This window comes from Panthera pardus, unplaced genomic scaffold, assembly GCF_024362965.1.
Source record: "Panthera pardus isolate Hobbes unplaced genomic scaffold, ASM2436296v1 HiC_scaffold_2, whole genome shotgun sequence".
Classification (NCBI taxonomy): Eukaryota; Metazoa; Chordata; class Mammalia; order Carnivora; family Felidae; genus Panthera; species Panthera pardus.
Window position 1 is genome coordinate 129,222,212 of NW_026526765.1, and position 15,766 is coordinate 129,237,977.

A 15,766-nucleotide genomic window follows, 5' to 3' on the forward strand; every position below is an offset into this window, starting at 1 on the left:
TTATTTTATTTTTTTTTTAATTTTTTTTTTTTCAACTTTTTTTATTTTTATTTTTGGGACAGAGAGAGACAGAGCATGAACGGGGGAGGGGCAGAGAGAGAGGGAGACACAGAATCGGAAACAGGCTCCAGGCTCCGAGCCATTAACCCAGAGCCTGACGCGGGGCTCGAACTCACGGACCGCGAGATCGTGACCTGGCTGAAGTCGGACGCCTAACCGACTGCGCCACCCAGGCGCCCCTATCTTCACTTTAAAATGTAGTCTAGGCTCACACATTGCAGTTAGTTGTCAGGACCTTTTAGTCTCCTCCTGTCTCCAGTTCCTCATCTTCCTTTGTCTTCATGGTCTTCACACTGTAAAGGTCATATATTTGTAGAATGTTCTTCAGTTTGGGTTGTCTGTAGTTCTCTCATAATTATTCTGCAAGGATTCTTCACTATAAATTCTATCATTTAATTTTTTTCTTTGGTCTTAAGGTATGTCTCGTGAGAAGATACTCTGAAAAATTATGAAAAGATCCTGTTTCTCATCATTCTTTTCTGCCCTAATTTTAGCACCCAACAGGCGTTCTTGCCTGTAGCAATAAATCTGTGGCATTTGCTCAGTGGTGACTTTCTCTTCTCACCATTCCTTCTAATATTTAATGTCTGGCATTCTCTTGTGAGGGGGAATAGTCCCTTATCCCCCACTGGTTTATTTATTCAATTATTTATTTATGTCATTGCACTATGTTGTGCAGTGTAATGCAACAATATCGTTATTTGTTTTATTGCTCAAATTACTTGGACTTTAGCCATAGGCACCCCTTCAGGGTAGTTGGTTGCTACATCCTTTGAGCATGCTCCCATCACTTTTTTGGCTTGTGGTTTTGAGCACTTACTTATTTCTGGCACCACATGTGTTTTAGGCTCATTTTATATTTTCCCTGCTCTGGTCTTAAAACCATCTGTTTCTCCCTGGTCCCTCTCAATGGAGAATGGTATTTAGAAATCGAGATTTGGACATTATGTGCACTCACTGCTACAAGGGTGTCATTGTCACTAGGCCTAAAGAAAATGTTTTTAATGAATTTTTTCTCCCAATATGCTGATCTCTTCCCATCCATTATTTACTATTGTTCAGATATTATCATTTGTGATTAGTGTATATTTTTCCCCCCAAGTTACCTTTGTTTTTTTTAGACTTTTCTTACATTGACGGTATTATTATTATTTTTTTTTTTAATTTTTTTTTTTCCAACGTTTTTTATTTATTTTTGGGACAGAGAGAGACAGAGCATGAACGGGGGAGGGGCAGAGAGAGAGGGAGACACAGAATCGGAAACAGGCTCCAGGCTCCGAGCCATCAGCCCAGAGCCTGACGCGGGGCTCGAACTCACGGACCGCGAGATCGTGACCTGGCTGAAGTCGGGCACTTAACCGACTGCGCCACCCAGGCGCCCCAACGGTATTATTTTTAAATAACTATTTTGGAGGTAATATAGTACTGCTTTGAATTAATATTAGTTTAATTATTCCCTTTTATTTTATTTTTTGTTTTTCATTGTAAGTCATACTTGGGGTGCCTGGCTGGCTCATTTGGAAGAGTGACTCTCGATCTCAGGGTTGTGAGTTAAGAGGCCCATATTGGGTGTACAGATTACTTAAAAAATCCAGTCTTGGGGCACCTGAGTGGCTCAGTCAGTTAAGTGTCTGACTTCGGCTCAGGTCATGATCTCACAGTTAGTGAGTTCGAGCCCCAAATCAGGCTCCATGCTCACAGCCTGGAGCCTGCTTCAGATTCTGTGTTTCCCTCTCTCTACTCCTCCCCTGCTTGCACTCTGTCTCTGTCTCTCTCAAAAATAAATAAACATTAAAAAAAAATTTTTAAAAAATGCAGTCTTAAGGAAAAGTTATTATACTCTTTGTACAAATAACCCCTTCTTTTGAAACATTTCTTATGATACAGTTCTAAAAGTGGAATCACTATGTTAGATGACAATTTTATGGTTCTTAAAAAAATATGCTGGTTGAATGAATTATTTAACATCTTAAACAGAAAACCCATGAGAAAATGGTCTCCCAAAGTGATCTCTTTTTCAAAAAACCGAAATAACAACTTTAACATGAAATTTTTATGTGTATTTAGAACTGTTTGTAAACTAATCATTTGAAATTTTAAGTAGATCAGTTTAACTTCTCTTTAGGAACTTTAAAGCCTCTACGTACATCTTATCTATTCCTGAGGTTAGCATATCTGATATACTGTTTAGGAATATTAAAATATGGTTTGTTTCAGGCAAAAAAAAACTTAAGAAAATTAATAGAGGTCATGACCTACCTGGTATAGAATATAAATTGTTTTGTAACATTTCTGTTCAGGGGAAGAAATATCAGGCTCTGATATCAGTGGGTCAGAGGAAGAGGATGATGAAGAGGGTGAGGTTGGAGAAGATGGAGAGAAGAGGAAAAAAAGAAGGGGTAAGTTCTTTTTAATGTTCTAGAAATTAACTGGGATTGCTACCTACATATGATTTCACATTCCTAATGCAGTTGAGTGCATGCCTTTTCTTTTGCCATTTTTAGTTATGGTAGCAGTTCAAACAAGAAATATGCCATATACATGGTTAACTTTGCCTTATTTTTTTCTCTAGTGCTGATCTTCTATTTACAGCTGAATCAGAATACCTTATCTTCTGTCTTTTTACAATTTAGAAATGTAAAAATCTGTGATAGTGGTTATACCATGTTGAGATTTCATTCAGGGTTTTAATTTTATGTGGGAACTTTGATCTTTGTTAGGAACCTAAATTTTTTGTTTTGTTTTGTTTTGTTTTGTTTTGTTTTGTTTTAGGAAGTCAGGATAATGTGGAGTTTTTCTCAAGCATGGGTAGGCTTTAGAAGTCACTGAATTTTTTAAATAACTTTGTATGAGGATTTTATGTTTCAATACTTTGTAAAATGCATTTTCATTCTTACTCTTTTATGGGGCGTTTGTTGCCAAGGGTGAAGTAAGGTTGTGTTTATTGTGATAAAGATAAAAGTAACAGGTGAAAGAGAGAGACATTATAATGGCCCGCTTTTCAAGCCTTTGTGCTCTGAGTGTTTGTTTATTTCAGAACTCTCTTCCATTAATGTGGATCATTAATGTGTGGATCATTGTTTTCAAGCTGGTGCATATTTTGCTTGTCTTATTAAAATGATCTTGTTGAAGATAAAACCAGAAGTCCCCAATTTTAAAATGAAAGGTCCTATAACTTAAAAAGACAGGAAGAACATGATTTAGAGCAAGAGTTGGTCAATGATAAGTCTACTGGCCAAATCTGCCCTGCCACCTGTTTTTGTAAATAAAATTTTATTTAAACAGCCATGCTCATTTGTTTACATATGGTGTATGGCTGCTTTCACATGATTCTGGATAGCCCAGAATAAATGCCTAAGGCATTTATTATCTGTCCGTTAACAGAATATGTTTGCCCACCCCTGATTTACATAAATGGTTTTGTGTTCATACCTATTTTTTTCAGACTTGTCATAGCTAAAGCAGATAATAGATCTGTTAAAAATAAAATTTTAAGTAGAAAAAAATGCCATTGCTTAATATGTTAAAATATTTAATAGTAAGATAGTTTATTACCTTGTAAGATAGGCTTACAAATTTTAAATTTTTCAGTGAGCCTTGCACAGTTTTGTCATGAAACCTTAAACATACATAATTACATCCAATTGCTTGATGTTTTGGTGGAGAAGGAGTGAAATTGCAGACAAAGCAAGCTGTCTATAATGAAGGGTAATTTATCATTTCTATAGTTTTAATTGTGCATAACTTTAAATTTGGAGTTTTAAAACTCACTTCCTGTAACTTATCAGCAAATAGTTTAAAGAGACTTAAATGTCACCAACTGACTTACTTTTTTATTCATGTCATTCCAACCTCTGAATTGCTGCTGTTTTAAGTAGATATTGGATTTGCCCATAGTACATGCTTAAAGGAATACAGTTTCTAATTGCCCTCTCTGACTTTGTAATTAGAGAATATTGGATAATATACCAGGACTGGTTTTAAGGGAAAATAAGTTTTGTTCTTTAATACAAAGCTTGATTGTTCTTTAAAATTCTGTTTCTGGAACTGAATTTTCCTCTGTGTATGTGTTCATTTTCTTGTTTCCTCTTTCTTTGGTTCCCGTTGGGTTCATTTCTTTGTCTTCCAGGCAGTAGCAGCAGCAGTAGTTCAGACTCCACATGTTCTGTCATAGAGAAACCTCTGGATAAGTCCTTGCCTAGTGAGTGGTAGCTCTTAAATTCCGTCACAGAGCTTTGGCTTTTCCATAACCCGTGGGCTTCATTTGAGAAATGCTGCACTGCTCCCTATCATTATTTAAAGAATACGTGTTGGACTTCTCAGTAGAACAAAGCATGTGATGATTTCTCCCCTTCTTCATTGCTTCCAATTATCCATAATTGTTAAAACATGTGCTTAAGCTTATGTTTGAGACAATGGAAGAGAGATTCATGCTTTTGCAATTGAGATAATGTAAAGAGAGCTAGTAAGCTGTATAAAAGAATAATTCTTAAGAGGTTCCTTTTTAGGTTTCATCATAAATTTCTAATCCTAGTCAGTATCAGGGACATGCAGTAACAAATCCTGAATTTCTAAAAGTACAAATTATATTTGGCAATGCACCAGTGCCCATTATAACATGTTTTATTTACGGTTATAAAGATCTTCTGCTTTGGTGTCCTATTCTTAGGGGTAGCTTAAGATGGAAAGCTCCCAAATAAACTGTAAAGTTTGAAGCAAGTAAAGATACATTGGGTAGTATTTCAAATGGCCACTTTTCTCTATTTCTAAACTACCTGATTGATTTTAAGAAATGTTCTAAGGTATGATTAGAGACTTCAGATCCACAAGAAATTGTTTCTGCAGGATCTGTCTAGACTTATTTCAGTCGTAAAGGCTTTTTCTTAAACCTTAATTTCATTAAGTTGAAAAGTATTGTTAATTTTATTTATATTTTTAGAAGAAAGGGGAATTGATGTTTTCTTGTACTAGATTGCAGCTTACTGCCTTTTAAAGCATTATCTGTGTACTCACCTTTCCAAAACTAATAACAAAAACCTTTGGTTGTTCTTACACATTTAGCTTTCTAGAGGAAGAATTCCAAGAATATTAAGAATTGTTTTCTCTCTTGACAACTCTTACATTTTAGCAAAACAATTAATTTCATAGGATAATTTATAAAATACGAGAAATTGCTTTAGAAACCATATAGAGGTATTATTTCTTATTATAAACTGTCAGGTCTGAGAAAATATCTGAGTGGAACATTATAATTTAATTTTCTTTTTTAAAATTTACCTTAATCTTTAAAGAGTAGTTATATGAAATGAGTTGTACTTTGTTCAGTTCATGCAGTTTTAGTTACTACTTGTGTACCTAGCATACAACGTTTTTTGTTGTGATGTGGGTGTGTTGGTGCATTGGAAAAATGGTTTTCCCAGCATGTGGTTGCTGTGTGTAACTTGTATGTACCTTTCCTTTTAAGAATATGAATGGCCTTTTTTAAGGTGCTTTTTGCTTGAATCATCAATTGATCATTTACTTCTATGAAATCATAATTGCCTTTAACAATCTACTAATAGATTGAATGCAAGTTTGTTATTATACAGGTGTACTTCACTTTATGCAATTAATGTGTTTTGGTTTTTTTTTTCTGAAAAATTTGCTTATAAACCAAATTGGAGAATCACATCCATTGGGAGAACTTGCTGTCCTTAACATTTCTTTGTTAAATCCTTTTGTTAATCAAGTTATCACTACAAATTACTATAATCCAATTCATCTCTTTAGTTGATTGAGGTTTTTGTGTTGGATTTTCTTAAAGGGAGGCACACCTGTATTGGATCTTTATATTAGAACATTGAATTGGGAAATTTTATAAACAGACAATGCAAATTTTGCTACTTTCAACTAATTTTTTAAATTTGGCATCGTTTTTTGTTTTTGTCCTTACAGACTACTTCCTAGATCTTAGCAGGTTCCCAATTCCATGTGTATCGTTGGTGTGACCACATGGTGCTGAACTCTTATATTTTCAGGAGTGTGGGAGTCATTGTGTGAGCTCTTGAGATTGATTTGAAGTGTAATCTTAATCTTATTTGCTTAAATTACATCTCTGATTGTGTTGAATATCCTTTCTTTCTACGTAAAGCTCCTCTCTTTCAGTGTTGATGATTTGATTTATTTCTGTATTTATACTGTAAGTAAATGCTATTATACATTTTTCTTTGTTTTACAAAGGAAATAATGTTTTTCTTTTTTTCTTCTTCATCTCTGTGCATATGCTTCCTGTCTACGATTTGCTTACTACTTCTTACTGAAAGATCAAGCAGGTTGGTGTGATTGATTTGCACTCCACATGGTATAATTATTTAAACTATAAAGAATTTTGTTATTTAATTACATTACATTTTTAAAATTTAATACTATTTTTTTACAAGGTAAGTATCTGTCTTTTGTATTAAAAAACATCTTTTGACTTTAGTTTTCAACCTTTAGTTTTTTAAAAAAACCTCACTTTTTCCTAAATTAAAAAAAATGTTTCAATTTTTATTTTAAAAAATCAACTTTAGTTTTCAACTTTTAGTTTTTTTTTAAAAACTTACTTTTTCCTAAATTAAAAAAAAATTACCTCCATTTTTATTCAGGAAGATATTAGCAACAGTCTTGTTTCCAAATGATCTTTTTAGAGGAACAGTTGACAAGTGTTAGATCGACATTCACACACACTGGATTCTCTAGACCTCATCAACACAATAGAGAAAAGTCAATATAACACCAGAACCAGATGACAGAATATTTTTTCCTAAATTTTTAAGGACCCGTTAGGCCAAATTTCAGTAATGCAAATATAAATGATTTTCATATTCAAGAATTTTTTTAAAGCAAGGAATCAAAAAAAAAAAAACAAACTTAAAGTTTTTTTTTCTTAAATAAAAAAAGGAATCACACACCTGGGTACTTACGCCTAACAATGCTCATGTAATGAGAATGAAATTAATTCAGTTAACTCTTCCTGAAATTCTTCCCTTTAATTTCATCTTGGCAATTTTGGTTGGAATGCATGGCAAAGGGCAATTAAAAATACTATTATTCCTGTTTGGCTTAATTATATACTATATGACATGACCAACTTTTAAGATGTATTTACCTGAAATTTTGTGCTGAAATCTATCATGCAGTATTAGAAGAAGGGTTTTTGGTTGGTTTAGTTAAGATTTTTTTAAATTCTTAAAAAAAAAAAATCAACATAAGAGTGACTTTTAGTGATGTCACAATTTTAAGTGACTGGTTAGGAGAGTTGGAACATATTCACATTTAGCCTGAAATATTATTTGCAGAGAAATACAATGATTTATCTGAATAATACTGGCTAGAATATTATTTAACTTAAATATTAGACTTTTGAAACTGAACCGAACTCTGTATGCATGGCCATCTTTATGAGAATATTGTAAGAGCACAGTAAGATTTTTGCTGCTAAAGCATCAGTTTGAAAATCCTACCTGAATGGTTTTGAATAACTAATGCAATTCAGGCCTGCTAGTAATTCATCAACAGGTTGTGCTTTTGTATTTCTATATATAATGTCTTTTTTACTGCCTCATAATGGGGTTGAAAACTAGATATTTTTAAGTGCTAACCAAACAACTAGAACCCTGAAGCCTAAAAATTAATGTGCATATGTTTATCAGATTATTTCCACTATACTGTTAATATCCACATCTTTACAGAGAGGTTTTTTTGTTTTGTTTTTTGTCTTAACATACTGGCCATTTTTTCTTTAAATATTTGTAATGCTGAGGTGGAAAGTAAGTTACAATTTTTTAATGCATGCCCTTGTTTTATTTTTTTAAAGATTTTATTTTTAATCTCTACACCCGATGTGGGGCTTGAACTCATAACCCCAAGATCAAGAGTTGTATGTGTTACCCACTGAGCCAGGCACCCTCTGTATGCAATTCCTTTATACCTGAACTTCAGCTTTTCCCTCTCAAATTTCTAAGAAATAGTACTGCTGATTACTCCTGTCTAGGAGTTCACTGGGAGTAGGAATTAGATTGCTTTTTGAAATCATTTTTTTAACACCATAATTCAGAATATTCAATACAGGTGGCTGTGCCAAAGAAGCCAACATACTCAGGTCTACATCCTGACTTTTGGAATGCAATGAATCACACCACACCAAAGCATGAATTTGGATCAGTGCTTTTATTTACTCTTTTATTTAACTTACTTGTTTTGTGGCTTAAGTTTGCTTTGGACTTTTATTTCTATAGAAATGGAGGGTAATATATTTTAAACCCTTGGGTTTTTAATATAATTTTATCCTAAAGATTTAAAGTCTCTGAATGATTCTTCATCTCATGTTTCCTGAAAACGTATATTCAGATAAATATCTGCATCATCATTATCTTTCAGTTCTCTTTCCTTGTTAGCAGGAGGGGTTAGCTTTTGGGTGGAGACATTAACAATTTATAAACTCTTCTGGTTTACACTCTTCTGTGGTCCTTTGGGAAGGAAGTTAAGAATGACAGAAAGCTTTCAGGAGAGCCACACACCAGTTCTACGAAAAGTTTGATCGTTTTTCTAAAGGAAAGTATGTTTCAAAGAAATTGTATTACCAGAAATGAACTTATTTGATTCAGTTTCATAACCAGTTTGATAACCTGGTTTTTTATTTGCTCTTTTTGATTTCTCATTTTAGTTTCATGATTTTGAAATTCATTCAATAAACTTACATTGGATACCTGTTATATATATGTGAAACATTCTAGTTGGCATTATAGTCAAAATAATCAACTGGAAACTGCATTTCCAGCTTTATTATTTGATAGTATTTCTATTTATATTTGATACTTGACATATTTAAAGTGGCTTATTGAGATTTAGGCTCCTGAGTTTGACATAATAATGAGCTATTTTAATTGCTCGTTTAAGACACGATGATAGATCATGGTAGCTCAACAACTGTAAAATGCCTGGTTAATTGTAATGTAACCATTAAATAATTAGTATAGAATTTTTCGTTTAATAAAGGTATAATATGAAATGAAATACTTTCAAGTAATTTTATTAAACATAAATTTTACAAAAATTCTGAAGATACATGTTAGAAACTTCTTGCTATAAATTTTGCCTGATACTTTCATCTGTGCATTTTATGACTATATGTGCCTTTTATTTATTCATTTATTTTAATAAACTCTGGGGGGGTATTTTTGGAAGCCACTTTATTTTGTACCTCGTTATCAGAAAAAAGTAAATAATCATACTGCTTTTTTGAACATACTGCGTATTTGAGGACACATAGGTCTTTGGTTTTTTTATTTATTAGGCTTTCCTGTTAATCTTTCTCTTTTTTTTTTTTCCTACTTACCTCTTTTGCTTCTCTTTCACATACTTTTGTTTTTAGTTATCATCGCATAATTACATAGCAGTTTGTTTAGCAATTAGTTAAAAAGTTATTCTAGGAACATATTAAATAGAAATAAAATGTATTATTTGATTTGCTCAAAATTGTATTTGATTTTGTATTATTGAGGAAGGTATCTTTTGTAATTGAAGAGAATTTATACAAGCCTGAAAAATTGGCCCTAAAGTGATTGTTGCAAATAAATGACTCATATAGGTAAAAAGAAAGTGTCCCCAGATAAGATGGTTGAAATGCAAGCAAAAATTGATGAGGAGAGAAAAGCACTTGAAACAAAGCTTGACATGGAAGAAGAAGAAAGAAACAAGGCTAGAGCTGAATTAGAGAAACGGGAAAAAGATCTACTTAAGGCTCAGTGAGTATTACTGAATTGAGATAGATTCGTGATTTAAAAATCTTGTATTTTTCATAGCATGTATAAGCAAGAAAATTAAATAGTAATTAAAAGCTTGATTTTTGTCTCCAGAATAGCTTTTTGGGATCGAAGGTTTTGTTGTATTTCCAGAAATTACATCTGTTTTTGTTATTTCATCTCTGTGTAGGAGGAACAATATTCAGTGAAGTTGGGTGTTACAGATTAAATCATAAGTTAATTAATACTACACTGTGATATAATTTGATAGAGGTGTTACATAATTATATCCCTATTTTTAAATTTTGCATCCAAATACCTGGGAAATTTTGGGAAATGATATTGATAGAATAGAAGATAATCGATGGATATTAACTATTCTCCTTTTTAATCAACAGACAAGAACATCAATCTTTGCTAGAGAAATTATCTGCTCTGGAGAAGAAGGTAATTGTTGGTGGTGTTGATTTGTTGGCAAAAGCTGAGGAACAAGAGAAACTTCTTGAAGAATCTAACATGGAGCTGGAAGAACGGAGGAAAAGAGCAGAGCAACTTCGCAGAGAACTTGAGGAAAAAGAGGTAATGTGACTTTTTGTTTCTGGTTGACACTTAGCCTTGGGTATTTAACTCTTCTAGTGAAAAGCTCTATATCCATAATCTTTAATTAAGTATAGTAGACACACAATGTTATACTAGTTTCGGATGTACAACATAGTGATTCAGTTTTTCTATATGTTAATCTGTACTCCTGGCAAATGTTGCTGCCATTTGTTAACATATAATCCCTGTTACGGTACTCTGACTATATTCCCTGTGCAGCACCTTTCATCTCTGTGACTTATTCCATAACTGAAGGCCTGTACCTCCCACTCCCTGCTTCATCCATTTTGCCTCTCTCCCCCTGAAACCCAACCAGCAGTTGTTCTCTGTAGTGATAGGTCTGTTTCTGCTTTTTGTTTATCTCTTTGTTCATTTGTTTTGTTTTTTAGATTACACATATAAGTGAAATCATGTGGTATTTGTCTTATATCTATAATCTTAATAAAATTTTAAAGCAGATCTGTGAATTGCTTTGAAAGATAATAGTTGCTAAACATTTTTATCATTTGTTAAATAATGAAATTTGTGACTTAACGAATAAATGATTCTGGCTGAAGTTTATCAATTTTTGTCATAGCAAGAACGCTTGGATATTGAAGAAAAATACACCAGCTTGCAAGAGGAAGCACAGGGAAAAACCAAGAAATTAAAGAAAGTGTGGACTATGCTGATGGCTGCCAAATCAGAGGTTGGTTTCCTAGAGATTACCTACAAATGTAGCTCTGAATTAAAAAGTTGTTTGAGTATGATTAAAAATCCTAAAGAGGTATAGTGTATGCTTACAGTTTTAAAGAAATAACATTTTCTCCTTTGTGTGCAATTTCACATTTTAGCTGTTAAGCTATATTGTGTATTTCCAACCTTAATAATGTGAAAATAGGGACACCTGGGTGACTCATTTGGTTAATAAGTATCGGACTTTGGCCCAGGTCATGATCTCGTGGTCCGTGAGTTCAAGCCCTGCGTCGGGCTCTGTGCTGACAGCTCAGAGCCTGGAGCCTGCTTCAGATTCTGTGTCTCCTTCGCTCTCTCTGCCCCTCCTGCACTCACACTCTACTCTGTCTTTCTTTCTCTCTCTCTTAAAAATGAACAAACATTAAAAAAGAAAAAAAATAATGTGGAAATAGACAGTGAAGGGGTAGTATCATTTTGTGCATTGTTTTTGTGAAAAAACTGAGTAAGTTTTACAAGGTTTCTTAAGCCAGTGCTTAAATCAGATAAAACTGTTCTGTATTTAAAATCTTGTTTGCCCTTCATATTTTTATTGATTCTTCTGGTAGATGGCTGATCTCCAACAGGAACATCAGAGGGAAATTGAAGGCCTCCTGGAGAATATTCGACAACTTAGCCGGGAGCTTCGACTTCAGATGCTTATTATTGATAACTTTATACCTCAAGATTATCAGGTAAGAGGGAAGTTCTCTGACCTAGATGTTACATCACTTGGCTGGGGTGAAGAAATGGGAATATAATTTTTAATTTAATTGATGGTACGTATTTACATTTCAGTTGTTGACAGTAAAATTTACTTGAACTAATGCCATCACATTTCACTTCAACTGTTATCTTTTCTCAATACATAATTCTCTGAGTATGTAAGTATCTAACTAAGAATTTCTCAGCCCTTTGGAGGAACCCAGATTTAGGTAATTGCATTCCTGTTTATTCATTCAATATACTTGATCCTATAAATAGAATAAATGAAACTCCTTTGCTAATTTTTCTCCCTGCTTATGGATACTAATTGTGTGTATGTGCGTGTGTGTGTGTGTGTGTATCATAGTAAAATACACATAACATGAAATTTACCTTTTTAGACTATTTTTAGGAATATAGTTTGGTGACATTAAGTACGTTTATGGTGTTTTGCACTCATCACTGCCATCCATCTCCAGGTGGATGTTGAGTTTTAATTCTAGTATAATTTTAAAATGTCAGCCCCTCTGTACCCCAAATTACCACTTTTCTGGTATATTTTAGTGTACCTTAACATACTAATTCTTCAAAAATTTATTTTGAGTCTCTGTATAGCTCAAAGAACTTTTTCTGAAAATAAGCCTTAATATTTTTTTCCTTTGGACCTCAGGTTGAGGTTTGTTTCATGGTACATTCTCCTTACTGGTCCTTGGGTGACCTGCTTTTATTTAGTTGGTTAGTTGTGTTTGTTTGGCCTTTTTTTGTTATTTATTTTGTAGTGACCTTGTCATGCATAACAAAAGCTGCTATCAGGACTAACCTATTTCTAACCAAACGGTTTCCCTCTCCCCTCTGCCATCCCGTTGCCTCTTCCAACTCATGGTCGCCATCATCCTGAATCCCATGTTCTTCATTTTATTGCTTTTTATTTTTATATGGTTTAATTGCATTTATGTATATTCCTTCAAAGTATGTATTTTTAAATTTATCAGAAAGTTATAATGCAGTATATGTTTTGAGGCAACTTTTTTTAATATGTTAAAATTTTAGTTTTGAGAGCATTTTCAGTATTTCAAATGTTATTAAATATTAAAAGTAGACCATCTTTGACTCTTAAAAGGAAATGATTGAAAACTACGTCCACTGGAATGAAGACATAGGAGAATGGCAGCTGGTGAGTATTACCTTCATCCTCTCATGAAGTACTTAACGGAGTGCATCTTGTGGCCTGGGGACTGTGCGGGCTCTGAGGAGACTAAGATGGTCCAGGGAATGAATCAGATGAGAGTCCACTAGAGTGGATAAGATATTTTTCTCATTAACCGTGTTATAACACACAGACTATTCAGGGGAAGTGGTGTCGTTTGGGGCTGCACAGGACTGTCGGAGTTCTAGATTCCTTTCTTTTCCAGTATTCAAATTACGTTTTACGATTGTAACATCAGTATACCTCATAGTAATTTGCTGTATTCTCAGTATTAATTGCTAATTAAGATAATTTTCCTCCCTCCCCTTTTTTTCCTTTTTTGAGAAATGTGTTGCCTATACAGGAAATAACATGAGGAAGCAGACTCCAGCTCCTGATAAAAAAGAGAAAGATGTAAGAGTGCTTTTTTGTTGTTGTAACTGCAGTTTCTTTATAGGATGTGGGTCACTCATCTGTGTTATCAATATGATTTAAATTAATCAGCTCAGCTGAAAAATAGGCCTATCTTTTGGGAAGAGAAGCCCTGGGAGGGGGGTAGAGGACGTTTCTGCTCCCCTCAGTCATGAAGGTAGGCTTTCCCTTTGCACCACACAGGTGGCATGGTGGCTTCTTCAGAGCCTCTTCACCTCTCCAGGCCATGGCGGGGGGATAGTTAGAGACCAGAGTGGGTCTGTCTCCTTCTCAGAGCTGGTCCTGGACCTCGGTCAGCAAGAGGAAGTAGCAGCTATAGGGAAAACAATAATGGTTTTCCTTTCCTCTGAAGATATTGGTAGGGTGTCAGGGCTCCTTACTTACCGCCCGTGGTGAATACGTTTGACATGAGTGGCATTAGAAAAAGATACCCTTGGGGCGCCTGGGTGGCTCAGTCGGTTAAGCGTCCGACTTCAGCTCAGGTCACGATCTCGCGGTCCGCGAGTTCGAGCCCCGCGTCGGGCTCTGGGCTGACAGCTCAGAGCCTGGAGCCTGCTTCCGATTCTGTGTCTCCCTCTCTCTCTGCCCCTCCCCCGTTCATGCTCTGTCTCTCTCTGTCTCAAAAATAAATAAACGTTAAAAAAAAAAAAAAATTAAAAAAAAAAAAAAAAAAAGAAAAAGATACCCTTAGGGGCGCCTGGGTGGCTCAGTCGGCTAAGCCTCCGACTTCAGCTCAGGTCACGATCTCACAGTTCGTGGGTTCGAGCCCCGCATCAGGCTCTGTGCTGACAGCTCAGAGCCTGGAGCCTGTTTCAGATTCTGTGTCTCCCTCTCTCTCTGACCCTCCCCCGTTCATGCTCTATCTCTCTCTGTCTCAAAAATAAATAAACGTTAAAAAAAAAAAAAAATTTAAAAAAAAAAAAGAAAAAGATACCCTTAGACATTTATTTGGTCTTCTGCAGTTTTTCTCTAGGAGTATATTCAGTATTTTTAATCTTCTCCCCACATCTGGTTTAAATCCTTCCTATAAGAGTGTCTTGTGTTTGCTCCCTTTACTTAGCCCTTTGAAGTGGACCTTTCCCACGTGTATCTTGCCTATACTGAGGAGAGCCTCCGGCAGTCCCTGATGAAGTTAGAGAGGCCACGGACGTCAAAGGGGAAAGCAAGGCCAAAGACGGGGCGAAGGTAAAGACTTCTCTTTCAGTCCTGTGAGATAAAGGCACTGAGATATCCTATGTAGGTACATTTAGAGGAAATTTAGTTAACATAATAAATATTTTAGCTGTATTAAAAAGCTGCATTTTAGTTGTATTTAAATAAATATCAGAGTCCTTAGGTAGTAATGATTTGAGTAAGTAAAAACTAAAGAATTAAATTAAGGCTTCCAACTTCTTTAGCCTTCCTGAGTACTGGAGTTTATTTTTAATATACTTTGTTCTATCCAAATGTATTAGAAGTCATCTCTTATCTATCTTAATCCCTTAATTTCTTACAGTAATTCTTCTAGTGAGATGCTAATGAATTTGCCTGGTTCAACTCCAAGCTCTTATATTTGCTGGCTTGCTTTTCTGTTATAAACATTGCTCCAAGAACCTTTAACCTTTAACCTTGCTAGTTAAAGAAAGCTTTTCTGACCATTTTTTCCCTTTCCTTTGGGTGCTGGTTTTGACTGTTGAGTAGTCTATATGTATCATAACATGAGATCAGGGCTGGGGCGTGTTTCTTCTCTCCCTTCCCTACGTAAGTACTGTTCAGCTTATTTAAACTGATTTTAACACTTGGAGCTCCTGAAATGATAGGAAATATTAAGCTTATTTTCCCCCCTACTTTGAGTATGTAGACTTTTGAGCTATAAGTCAGATGAAGTTGTAAGGTTTTAATATTTTATGTTACGTAACATCATAGACATAACCTAACATCTATAAATTTGGTATATGTGACTGAAGGTCAGTAGCATTGTAAAGATGTACAAATTTTTACATTTCTTGGCATTCAAGTGCCACTTGTTAAAAACTTTTCACATGTCAACAGAAGCCATGTATGTAATATTAGTGAATGAAGAAGTCAAACACAAATCCTGCTGGATCTTTCGTTTTTCCATTTTTAATAGAGATATTTTTCTCTTACCTCTGCAGTCAATAAGAAAAATTACAACACAAGAGTGATGATAAATGGTTTAACGTAAAAAAAATTCATTTGAGCCAACATTGGATGAGCCAAACCTATCATTCTCTGTGTACCAGAATTAGCCTTCTGTATTATAAAAACAGTAGATGCCCCTGAACGTAAACATACACAATAAATGGTT

General features: G+C 34.5%; 1 protein-coding gene across 5 annotated transcripts in view; it reads left to right on the forward strand.

Annotated features, from left to right (window-relative positions):
• Positions 1-15,766, forward strand: part of KIF3A (kinesin family member 3A) — a 48,948-nt gene that overhangs the window by 29,341 nt on the left and 3,841 nt on the right. For 2 of the 5 annotated variants that reach the window (XM_019422040.2, XM_019422044.2), the window contains exons 9-18: positions 2,361-2,459; positions 4,190-4,261; positions 6,363-6,371; positions 9,671-9,827; positions 10,223-10,403; positions 11,002-11,112; positions 11,705-11,830; positions 12,961-13,014; positions 13,372-13,440; positions 14,519-14,643. In XM_019422040.2, the coding sequence (XP_019277585.2) occupies positions 2,361-2,459; positions 4,190-4,261; positions 6,363-6,371; positions 9,671-9,827; positions 10,223-10,403; positions 11,002-11,112; positions 11,705-11,830; positions 12,961-13,014; positions 13,372-13,440; positions 14,519-14,643 (1,003 nt within the window). The remainder of the gene's footprint in view (positions 1-2,360; positions 2,460-4,189; positions 4,262-6,362; positions 6,372-9,670; positions 9,828-10,222; positions 10,404-11,001; positions 11,113-11,704; positions 11,831-12,960; positions 13,015-13,371; positions 13,441-14,518; positions 14,644-15,766) is intronic. The other 3 variants (XM_019422041.2, XM_019422042.2, XM_019422043.2) reach the window with 3 other exon arrangements.